This window comes from Procambarus clarkii, chromosome 40 (genome assembly GCF_040958095.1).
Source record: "Procambarus clarkii isolate CNS0578487 chromosome 40, FALCON_Pclarkii_2.0, whole genome shotgun sequence".
Lineage (NCBI taxonomy): Eukaryota > Metazoa > Arthropoda > Malacostraca > Decapoda > Cambaridae > Procambarus > Procambarus clarkii.
The window spans coordinates 22241900-22254535 of record NC_091189.1 but is presented as its reverse complement, the minus strand read 5'-3'; the positions used below and the strand labels follow the sequence as shown (position 1 = coordinate 22254535).

Sequence of the window (12636 nt, the reverse complement as noted above, 5' to 3'; positions counted from 1 at the left end):
GTATATACTTTATATAACTGATCAATTGCTGATCTGGTTCCTAATCATCAAAACAACCTAAGGAGACAAAGAAAATAGTTTAAAATCTGAAAAAATCACCCCAAATTAATTCAGTACCAAGTTCTACCAGTTGTGGCTGATGTATTTGTTGACCAATTACATTCTATCTTTACATAGTTAAGGATGGGTATGCACTCAACAGGATGTAACGACTACAACAAGATCAGATAATAAACAAAGGAGAAAAAAAATCTCCCGCTAAAAACAAATTTGTGGACATTGGTGAAATTAACAGATATTAACATTAGGCAGTGTATCATATGGTATATTATAAAATAGAGCATTACAACATACTTGCTCATTGTTGTTTTATTATGTATTACTCAGCAATGCTATAAAGGCACCAGCTGCATATCCACTTTGTGGATACTTTTTACTACTATTCTTCTTTGTGGGTCGGACAGATGCTTGCATGTCTTTATTACTGCATTATTCCTCAATTCCAGTTAATAGCTGTTCTTATCAATAAAGAAAAATTTATGTGAAGAGCCCCTACGGCGCCCTAGAGCTTATCGGGCTAATGTATGTTATATTATACCGGGACATTATCTATGGAGTTCAGACCTACCAAGAACCAGAGCCAGAACCTGGCCCCTTCAGAAGTGTTTCAGGGAGCAATGGCCCTGGGAAACCCCCCCCCCCCCCTTCCTGTGGTTGGGATTTTTCCTCATTTGCCATCGACCAGGGTTAGGCACCCAGAAAGGTAGGCATAACTAAAACACCACATGATAATAAACTGAAACAAAAAAACAGAGGTAGAAATCCCTTACAATCTCAAGGAAACGAGCAAACATCACACTTTACTGCTGTGCCGCTCATCCGCGAAGTCCACCCAGAGAGGGGAAGGGGGGCCCCGGACCTCACTGTGCCGGCTGCCTAGCACTCCAGTTTGTAAGATAATGTCAGCCGGGACAGACACTTCTCTGGCCTCGGTTTCCTAGGTGGTGTTTGCCTTCGTGGCGCTCACTGCTGTTATTGTGGTGTTTGGTGGCCAGGCGTTCATCAGTACCAGGCTGCATGCGTGTAGGGGCTTCCTTCCCTAAGCGCCCTGTGAGTACTGCCCCTGCGTGACAGGGTTATCTTCCCTGGGGTGTTCGGGAACCATTCCCGTAGAGGTTCTTGCTGCTCGGCATTTGCCTCGCCCTTGGGGCCAGCTGGGGCTTGAGGCCCTTGTTTGGCCTTGGGTAGGGACTGGTATTGTGCTGGTTAGGGCGTCAAAGTGTTGCTCGGTCCGCCACGTGTGTGACAACTGGTTCCTGTTGCCTCTGGGGACAGGGTACTTTTGTGGGTTTTCTTTTTCATTTGCCTGGTGGGGATCTGCCTAGTGTGGCTATAGCTCCAAAGGTAGTGTTTGGTGGCCCTCTGTTAGGCCCCTATTATTGTACACGTCGCAGGGGGGTTTTCAGTGTTGCATCTATACCTTGTTAGCTTTGGGTGTTTAAACGGTAAACAACACCTTGCCCGAGCTTCCCGTAACAGTCAGCCTACGGGCCCTGGAAAATCCTGTCGGGGATCGGTGGACCACTGGGTGTGTTTTCCTGGTTCCATCCCGTCTTGTACGGGTTCGTTGGTTGCTGTGCCCTTGTCTCAGGGTGACAGTCGCCACTTTTACCTACGTCATGCTGCCTGTTGGGTCTGACACCTTGACCCGGAGTCTTGCGAGTTGTGTTCTCTGCTTGTTCTCCAGTACTCTCCTGATGTCCTTACTATTCAGAGTACAGGTGGCATCTGTGTTGCAAACTCAGTTTAGGTTGCTTCATTACACTAGGTTGGTTTCCCATCCGGATGTCCCGATGTGTTTCGGTTAGGTGCTGTTCACCCCTTTCCTTCCCTGTTCCCAGCTTCTGACCGTCCGTGGGTTTCATGGTCGGGGCGGGGTTTTAGTTGGTGCCGTTACTCGGGTGGCTTCTGGGGCTGCCCCGTTCGGGTTGGGGATGGAGGTTTTTGAGCCTGTTCCTCCAAGGCTTCTAGGTCTTGCCAGCGGCCCTTTCTTTGCTGCCTTTCCCTTGGACTCCTTTTCTTTAAGGGCAAAGAGCGTGGAGGACGGCTTTGCCCAGGGGCCTCTGTTGCGTGTTTCTGGGCTGTGGGGGATGCCCGCTAGCAGTTCTGGGACTGTTTGCCCCTGCCTGGGTTTTCTGCTTCTGGGCGGGGTTTTTCGTCTGTCTCGTCTGCTTGCTAACAACATTTGCAGGCGTGTTTTCGGATCTATTGCGTCGGTCACGACTCCTTTGTTCTGGTGGCCATTTTCTTTGTGGATTACTTTCCTGCTTGGCCACCAGCAGCGCTGTGGTTTCTTTACCTGTGCCGGGGTGTGGGAGCTTGTGTTTTGGGTGAGTTTTTTCACATCTTTCAAGGGTTTTATCCTCCTGTTGCCGTTTCTTTGCTTTTCTGGAGTCTAATGCCAGTCTTCTGTTCCTCTGGGAACGCTTGAGTGTTGGTTTTTACACCGGTTTTTCCGTTTTCTGTCTGTTGAAGATTCACTACCTAGAACAAAAAGTTCCAAGTAACACGGGCTATGGTGAGCTCGTAGTTGTCTGTCTGTTTTGGATCTGGGCCCTAGGGTTTGGGCTCTGTCCCCCCTGTTTATGCTGGCTCCCATACCTTGGCTCTCGGTTTTTGGTCTGTTTTGGCCGTTTCCCTGGGGGTTCTGTCCGGGTGCTATGCTTTGCCCTTCTGTGGTGTATTTCCACTGGCAAATGTGGTAGTTTGGGCTCCCCCGGGTTTGATTCCTGGTTCCTTTGGTTTCGTTCCAGAGGTTTCTTCCTCTTAGGTCCCCTTTGTGGATTCAGGGGGTTTTACCTCGTGTGAGACCCGGTTCTGCCTTCTTGGGTTCCGGGGTCTACCTGGCTTGCAGGTTGATCTTTTTGGGTCGTGGCACGTGTTGTGGTCGTGCCGGGGCCTTGGGTTTTTGTTGTCGAGGTGGGCCTTTTAGTGCTGTTTTTGTGCTCTTTGTGCTTTCTTCGTCTGGCCGGCGTGGTGCTCTCTGCCTACAGGTCGGTGGCTTGTCTTTTTTCTTTATTTTAAATTTTTATTTTTTTATTTTCATATGTGTGTTTTTATACATTTGGTGTATATATGTATTTGCATGTGTGTGTGTATATATGTATGTGTGTGTGGGTGGGTGGGTGTGTGTGTGTGTGTGTGTGTGTGTGTGTGTGTGTGTTTCTCTCTTCTTTCGGAAGGGGCGCCTTTCCCTTCACTGTTGACGGGGTGCTTGGGGGGGGGGGTAGCTTGCTCTGTTGGCTCTTGCTTGGTCCCACAGTTAGTGGGCGCATTTTGGTTCTCTTTCGGCCTCTGGCGTCTGACGGTTTCTCCCCCTTTGGAGGGTTCAGGGCTGGCGGGGTGAACTTCTGCCCATGCGCTTAATGTCGTCTTGGTTGGTGTGTTTGGACGTGGTCGATCCGCCCCATCCTTCCGGGATTCCAGTCTGTTCTAATGCAAACACGGGCCTTTGCGGATCTGCGGTTCTTTTGGATTTGTTCAGTTTGCACCCTGGATTCTTTGCCCTCTTTGAAAGACTTGTCTCCGGTCCAGCTTTTGTTGGGGCCGGGTGCCTAAATGGTGTCTCTGCATCTCCGGGTCACTTCTTGGTACGTTCCTCTCTAGGGTTCCAGGACTCTTACAGTTGGTGGCGGGGCTTTGTGCTTGCCGCTTTTGTTGCCTTCCCTAGTTTGTAATTGGCACTTTGTATATTTACGCATCTTTATCGGATCTTGGTGACCTGTATGCGTCTGCTTGGGATTTGGTTTCTGGCCTATCTCGACGACAGGCTGATGTGGGCTGCCAGTCGGTCCTCTTGTCTGCTTGCCAGGGGTGTGGTTCTTTCCAGATCGCCGCGTTCGGGTTCCTGGTGAACTGGAGGACGTTCCATCTGGTTCCGTCCCAGGTTCAGTCTTGGTTGGGTCTTGTTTTGGACTCTTGGAACACTTCTTTGTCTCTTCCTCCAGAAGTGTTGCTGCGGCTGCGATCTCGCCTTCGGCTGTGTCTGAGGGGGGTCCCGGGTCACTCGGGAGTTGCTCGAGCGGTTGTGCAGGGGTCTGTACTTCGCTGTGCTGGTCTACTCGCTGGGTCGGGTTTGGCTTCGGCGTATGTTTTGGTTCCTTCGGGGACGCTCCTTCTGCCTCTCACAATCGTTAGGTTCGTCCTCCAGGGACCTTGTGTTGGTGATGTGTCGCCGACTTCCTCTTTGGGGTTTTCGGGGTTCCGATCCTTCGCTCGATTTGTTCACAAACGGATAGTCTGTTGGCTGGGGCTTTGACAAGTGCTCACCAGGCCGGCTGGGGACAGTGGGGTCCGTCCTTCTGTCGGGCTCACAGCACAGTTCAGGAGTTTGCGGCTGTCTGGTTTGCACTTCGGAGGGTTCAGGTCACTCGGGGGGGTCTCCCATCTGACTTCATTCGGACTGTTCTTCGGTGGTTCATTGATGGAACTGCAGGGGTTCTCTTCAGTCCTTACCTCCTGGAGATGTTCCCTTCGAGTGGTTTGTCTGCTGGATCCTCAGGGTTTGGCTCTCCGTGCAGTTCATGTCCCGGGAGTATCCAACGTACTGGCGGACAGCCTGTCTCGGTTCATGGTTTGGCCGGTCGTCGCCAACTCGTTCATTGGCTCTGCCCTACGTACGGACTCCCGGACGTGGACATCTTCGCGTCAGCGTAGTCTCGGCGTCTCCCATTCAATATGGCGCCTTTTCCCACCTGCAAGGCGTTCGCAGTGAATGCCTTTCGGCAGGGCTGTTCGAGGTGGAGTTACCTGTACCTCTTCTCCTTGACCAGCTGTTGCTTTTGGTTCTGGCTCGTTTGGACTCCTTCCCAAGGTGAGTAGTCCTCGTCGAATCTTGGTGGCCGGCCCAGCTTTGTTTTCAGACACTGCTTGATCAGTGTCCGAACTCGGGGCGTTTCTCGCGGCTCCACCTCTTTCGGCAGGTCGGACCGGTCTGGTACATGGCTGGTTCGGCCTTCTCCTCGGCTCTTTGCATCTGGTCTTCTGACGTGGGTGTATCATCTCTATGGTGATCAGGTGGCTTTGTTGAGATTATCCCACCTGCGAGCTTCGTCTCGCGACAGTATGTAGTTTCCCGGTGTTTCTTTTCGCCCTTTTTCTTGCTTTCGCATCGGCTTGTCCTTCCTTGGTTTTTCAGGACTGTTAATTGATGCTTTTTACTGTCGCCTCGTATTGTGCGTCGCTGGCGGAGCCACTCCGGGAAGCGTTTGGGGTGAACTTTACATCCGCCCTATTCCATACGCCTTCTCGTGCTTTGTTTCACATCCAGCCCTCTGATGCGTCGCCTGAGCCATCCTTGTTCAGGGTTTCAGGGATGGCTCAGCTGAGCCATCCTCGGTTTGTAGTAGCCCCTTCGGTTCAAGATTGTTTTTCACAGGCCATATTTTTGTTGGCATTGGCCTCTGCGGGTCTGGTCGGGGAGCTTCCGGCTTTCCTCCTGCACAGGGGTTTCTGCTCATTTGGTTCTGGTGGTAAGTTTATACGTTTACAGTCAACCAAACCATGAAGTGGTAGCCGAAGCTATTTGAACCACTTCCCCGCTGGCACTCGGAAGTGGTTCAAATAGCTTCGGCTATCACTTCATTATGTCCGATCGTGATGGTCAAGCGAATTAAGGCATCCTGTACATACCAATTGTGTTGCTCCTGGCAGTATGGGTTTGAGTCACTTCTGGGGTGTGAGTTTTCAGTTGCATATAGTCCTGGGCACCATTCAGGCTTGTTCGCATTTGTGTTCCTCACGTGTGCCCCAAAGAATGAGGTGATTTGATAAAACGCTATGCCCAAGATTACCATCCAAGTGCCGGCGGGGAAGTGGTTCAAATAGCTTCGGCTATCACTTCCTTATGTCCGGTCGTGATGGTCAAGCGGATTAAGGCGTCCTGTACATACCAGTTGGTTGCTCCTGGCAGTATGGGTTCGAGTCACTTCTGGGGTGAGAGTTTTCAGTTATAGAGATAAAGAGATAGATATATATATTATAAATACATTGTCCATGTTTAATATGTTACTTTCATCAATGTCCCAAAAAATAATTTTTATTTTTTTTTAAGATTTTAGTTGTTTTTCTCCTTTGTTTATTATCAGATTTTTGTTGTAACCTTTACATCCGGAAAAGTGCATATATTTCCCTGACTATGTGAAGATAGAATGAAATTGGTCCTCAAATATATCTGTTACAGCTCGCAAAACATGGGAGCTTTTTTTTTTTTTTTTTTTTTTTCCAAACTGTTTTGTCTCTAGGTTGTGTGGATGATTAGGAACCATATTAGGGCTTTTTCACTTATATAAAGTACCTGTATACCTTAAATATTTCCCCTAAAACATTATAATTATTATAATTATACCTTTTGGGGGGGGGGGGTATTTTTTCTTGATTTCAAACACATTGACCTACAACTTTCACATACTCGAGTATGAATGCCAAACAATGTTTATTAAAACATACAATTAAATTAACGAATTAAAACTATTTTTATTCATTGTTGATAACTTCAATTATCTCTGAAACTGGAGTTTCAACTTTGAGTTTATACATTTGGAGTTATAATTTTTGGGGGGTCTAAATTTGCTGCATATTTCAAATGCCTTATTGACAATTTTTTTACAGTAAACTATACTGAAAACCTATATTCTAATTTGATGAAAATGAAGATCATATGCTATTCTGAGAGTAATAACATTAAATAAACAATTAGTGATAGTTCATATTTTTTAATCTGAATTGAAAATCTGAAGTTTTCAATATTCATTTTCAAAATTAATTTTGATTCTTGTTTTTCAAGTTACGTTGTGATCATTTACACAAAGTTGGAGCATTTGCCTAGTTGATTATGCAAAAACAAAAATTGGAAAGTGTTTGTGCGTTTTAAATATGTGAAGTTATATTATGTCAAATCATACAAATGTATTGCACAGTTTAAGGGTTAAGCTAACTAAAGAAAAATGCTGGAAAAAATATTAGAAAATTCACTTTGGCAACCAGTGGTATATGGTTGGATCAAGTTAAGTGAGAAGTTCATGGAGGCCAAAACTGTCGATAATTTGAAAGCGTTGACAGTGCTGGGAAGACAGGACACAACGAGCATAGCTCTCATCTTGTGACTACACTTGAATCATTACATACTCTCACTCACTCTACATTATTGCAACCCATATTTAATATCTTGGTTTTATGGTGGTGTATAAAAAAAAAAGTTTCAGGTGACGATAACATTATTGGTTATTTCAATTTTCCACAGGACAAATTAGTTAGTAACAATATAAGCAGCAGCGGAAGTAGCAGTAATAATAAGGAAGTAGTTCGTGTGTGGGTGAGGGATCAAGCACAGAGACTTAACCAGCAGTACTTCACCACTGAATTACAAGGAGCTTCACATCCTGCCCTTAGTGTATTAAATAGACTTATAGCAGCTATTCAGCAATTAGAGCAAGAGGTAAGGTAAACATTTTTAAGTTTGCATGATTGCATGGTTTTTTTTTTTTGGCGGGGGTAACTATAATGCATTTGAACTATGCTCTTTGACTGTTAATTGTCACATTCCATGTCTGAAAATTGTGACAATTTGCATCAGTAGAGAACTTTCAGGATGATTTAATACTTCAATACGTAATAAAAATACTGCTCTAGAATTTAATTCTCCAGAAAATTAATTAGCTTTTGGTATCAAGTTATGTTTTTACCTTTTTATAAATTCTTTCCAAACCATAATTGCTTAAATTGAAGTTTGCAATACCACTACTAGTGGAAGTTAGCATGCAATTTGTGGTCTCATATTTCTCGCCGGCTGGTTGCATAAGGTTGTAGATATTATTTTTCTCGATAATTTAGTGAAGCTGATGTTTATATTCCAACTTTCAGCCAAATAGTGCTGTCCAGGCCTTAAGGGAAATTAGCAGGATTGTAACAGAAAGTGATATAAGTCCATTTGAAGTGATCCACTCTGGGTTGGTTCGTTGTCTATTGACCTACCTCACTGCCTCTGAAAATACGACTCTGTCCTTAACGCACGACGGAGCCTTATTGACAGCCATTGGTGGGGTTAGCAGTAGCTCTGAAAATGGAGGCCTTACAGCCATCTGCATAAGCACACCACGGGACACCAGACTCAGGAATTTCCTTCATGTCTTCCTTGGATGTACAGTAAGTGCAAATCTTTTGTCAAGCATTTTGTAAGATTTCGTTAATCTTTGACTTTAAACAATGTAAAGCAATAATGTAATATCAAGTATTTCATGCAGTATTTATTTTGACTTCAAAATATGCTTGGTTGAAAATGAACTTAGCTATTAGTCATATCAATGCCAAAATTGACCCATAAACCTGTATTAAATGGTACAGATATTCTAAATTAGTGACAATTATATAATGGCATAAATGTTCATAAGTGATCGAATACACACACCCTGCTGTATCAGGGGAGTTTTTTATTAAATTGGATTTGATCGTACTATTAGTGAACACCAAATTTATATTAAGTTTCTTAAAAATCAGAGACAATTTTTCAAGTCCACTCGCATAAGGAACCACCAATGAGTTAATAATTTATGGTTTCGCCTTAGGGACGTGATTATAAAACGTACGCTTGGCTTGTTCAAATGAGAAATCCAAAAACCTCTTAGGATATTGTAAACTCTTCCCAATTTCATATATTTTAGCAATCTCATAAAAAAACTCAGGGCTGCATACCCTCAAAGCTCGTAGAAACATTCCTGAAAATACTGCCTGTTTAACTTTACTATGATGATTCGAATAAAAATGAACATACGACCCCACGTTGGTAGGTTTCCTATACACATTAAATTTGAACATTCTAGTGACTCTATGAATCATAATGTCCAAAAACGGAAGAGTACCATTCTCCTCAGTCTCACAAGTGAATTTTATTGAAGGTACCAAAGAATTGAGTTCGTTAAGAAAAACTATCTGGTCTTTGTCGCACGGCCATAAGCACAAAATATCAACATACCTAAACCAAACTACATTAGCCGGGATAATACTGGATAAGATTTTTGTTTCGAAGAATTTCATATACAAATTGCTTAAAACTGGGGAAAGGGGATTGCCCATCGCCATACCAAATGTTTGAAAAATTTTCTATTAAAACTAAAATAATTGTCTTTTATACACAATTTGATAAGTTCCAATACTTTATTGGTCTGCAAGCTCAAATTATATTTAGGCAGTTCCTCACGTAGAAATTCTAACAGATCATCAACAGGAACTTAAGTGAATAACGAGGTAATTTCTCTGTGGATTTTCCGCATATATATATATATATGTATGTATGTATGTATGTAATGTATGTATGTAATGTATGTATGTAATGTATGTATGTAATGTATGTATGTATATATGTATGTATATATGTATGTATATATGTATGTATATATGTATGTATATATGTATGTATGTATGTATGTATGTATATATGTATGTATGTATGTATGTATGTATATATGTATATATGTATATATGTATATATGTATATATATATATATATATATATATATAATATATATATATATATATATATATATATATATATATATATATATATAAATAAAATATCAATGAGAAAATACCCAGCGCACAGGTTCAAATCCTCATCATGGCTCCTGTGTATTTCCTCAAATGTATATATAGGTTTTCCCTGTCAGTTCACCACAGTGCTGTTTTCCAAATGGTTTAATAATCGTCTCCCATCATAATTCATCCTTCTGGAAAGAAAGAAAGAGAGAGAGAATCGCTGATCTTTGTTTAACCCTGTTCACACAGTAGCACTTGGGGAACTGGGTCAAAGATGATTGGTATATATTGATCCAGGGTAAACTAGTAGGGTAAAGCCTAAGCTCAAGGGGAGCTGTGGGAAGGAAAATGTCTACTAGCAGGAGTTGGTAGTAGTCTGTCTGTACTAGCCTATGTAAAATTATACAATTTTACCCATACTACAAGAATATGCAGATATCGGTCAGCAATGTGTGTGCCCTTGTAATAGCTATACTGTATTGTTAATACTGGTTAAATGGAGGTTATAAAACCATAAGCCTTTTGTTATTCTTTGCCTTGAATTAAAACCCATGTGACAGTACAGTATATATTTGGTACAGTACAGTGAATAGACAAGCAATTGGTTTAATTTTCAAAGTGTGTAATTAGCATCTTTCAAGTTGAAGTATGTAAGATTGTGTATTTGGTTTGATTTTCCTTTTATGAATGTAATCCCTTTTTTTTTTTTCTCCCCCAAACAGTTGAATACACTAAGCTTAGGCACTGTGGACACGAGTCACATTGCATTATTCAGTGCACTGATAACGAAGCTCAATGGGTGTGTCAATCAGTTAGAGCAGTTTCCAGTGAAGGTCCACGACTTGCCAGGCACTGCTCTTTCAGGTTTGGGTAGAGGAGGGTCCACATCAGCCATAAAGTTCTTCAACACACACCAGCTCAAGGTATGGAAAAAGAGTATTGAATTACTTGGATGCAAATAGAGTAGTAGTGAACCATAATTTGTTGTGCCAGTTAGAATGGCTATTTGATATTTGTTAGACTACTGTTAAAGACAACAATTAGAAAATATGCAAGTCTTGTGAGGGTATTGAACCTACATCTCTAAACTTCTTGGGAATCATACCACTTCAATATTTTCACAGGTATATCACTTGTGATGTCATTGTGCATAATTTAAGAATATACTTTAGTCTTTTATGAAAAGATAAGCAAGCACAACTATAAATTGAATATGTAAGGTGATGTCCATTGAAAGGCAAATGAGATAGAGCAAAGGCTGGCTGCCTAGTAGTGTTGCCATGTTTGTAACTAGGGAAAAGGACCATCAATAGGAGTTTTAATAAATAAAAGTAAGAATAAAGGTGCCTGGAAAGTGCCTGTTGAGGGAGCCTCTATATTTATCGACGTAAACTCACTCTTATGTCTTGAGCTACGCTGGGCAATTTGAGGCCAGAAGAGAAATTTAGTTAGATATTTGTTAAGCAGTATAGGTTTCATTAGTTTGGTAAGGTCAACATTTTTTAAAGTGCCAAGCTTACCAGAAATACACAAACCCAGCAATCCACTTGACCAAACCAACCAATGCGTAGAAAACATTGATTTTTGTGAGCTACCACCTTTCATAGTACTTTGTATGTTAGGACCATAACATACAAAATGAGTGGTATTAGTTGAGACATTGGGTTGGATGAATTGCTATGGGAGGCGAGAGGAAATTGCATAAATCATTATCTATAAAAGAAAATTAAATTTGTCCTCAGTGCAACTTGCAACGTCACCCAGATTGCACAAGACTAAGACAGTGGCGTGGAGGACCAGTTAAGGTTGATCCATTGGCATTGGTGCAGGCCATTGAACGTTACCTTGTAATCAGAGGCTATGGTCGACTCAGGGATGAAGATGACGACAACTCTGATGATGATAATTCAGATGAAGACATAGATGATACTTTGGTAAGTGTACAGAATACCGATTTGATTAACTATTTAATATATTTATTGATAGAGCTAAAGTATCATAAAGTATATAATTGGTTTTGATTGTTTCTAGATGTTTGCTTGTTGGCTTGAATCTGATATCGTGGTAGACTAAACTATGTAAGCAACTGTGGGGAGCCAGAGCACAGGAATGTGTTAATAGTTTTCAGTACCTTGAATTTTTGCTTGGGTGGGTGAAATGTACAACTGTTCTCATATAGTCCAGGATGGTTGCTGCCGACTTGAAGGCACCCGACCCGTATATGTCCTCCCAAGTCTGTTTTATTGTCTGTTATAGGAACATCCTTTAGCATCTGCAGTATTACTAACAGTTGTACTCGTATAGCTGTGATATTATAATGTTCTCTTGCCGGTTGGCATACCTAGGGGTGTATTTTTAGGATATTTTTAGGATATTAGGATGACACCTGGAGTTACCTTAGCACACAATTATATAATCTACACACTTAGTACATCTTAACTAAACAAAACAAATCAGGTAATGATAATGCTTCATTGACTCAAACATCATTAGAAGTTTCATGCCTTTTGGGACTATGAAGGATTCATTCTTAGTTATGAATGTTTATATCACGCAAACGTAAAATACAATCTGGTAAATTAACTCGTATGTATAGAGGGAAGGAGATAATAGTCTTAAATAGGCGAATTTATGCCATTTTTTATTGTGTACTCTCTCTACTTATGGTTCTTAGTTGTTTTTAATCAGACTTGATTCTGACTGCTTAAATTTTAACAGGCTGCTGTATCAGTTAACCAGAGTTCTTCAAGTCATAAACTTCAGTTTGTGATAAATGATCACATCTTGCCATACAACATGACTGTCTACCAAGCAATCAGACAGTTCTCCTCGCCCTCCGATGCCAGTGCCTCCGAAGCAGACACAGATACCGAAACTCCAATATCTCATTCTGCTATATGGCTACAAACTCACACTATATATTATAGGTATGATTTTATCTTTCTATACATATTACAGGACTTTGAAATGTTTCATGACAAAATGTTTGATTTAGAAGTTGGCTGGCAATCAGACATGGGAATATTGCCTTTTGTTTAGGTTGTGATT

At 42.1% G+C, this 12636-nt stretch overlaps 1 protein-coding gene across 17 annotated transcripts in view; it reads left to right on the top strand.

The window, feature by feature from the left end:
• The window catches only part of LOC123757974 (E3 ubiquitin-protein ligase TRIP12), a 188053-nt gene that overhangs the window by 90419 nt on the left and 84998 nt on the right, over positions 1 to 12636 (top strand). For all 17 annotated transcript variants that reach the window (XM_069338831.1, XM_069338828.1, XM_045742013.2 and 14 more), the window contains 5 exons: positions 7301 to 7495; positions 7921 to 8202; positions 10311 to 10511; positions 11331 to 11522; positions 12307 to 12515. In XM_069338831.1, coding sequence (XP_069194932.1) covers positions 7301 to 7495; positions 7921 to 8202; positions 10311 to 10511; positions 11331 to 11522; positions 12307 to 12515 — 1079 coding nt within the window. The remainder of the gene's footprint in view (positions 1 to 7300; positions 7496 to 7920; positions 8203 to 10310; positions 10512 to 11330; positions 11523 to 12306; positions 12516 to 12636) is intronic.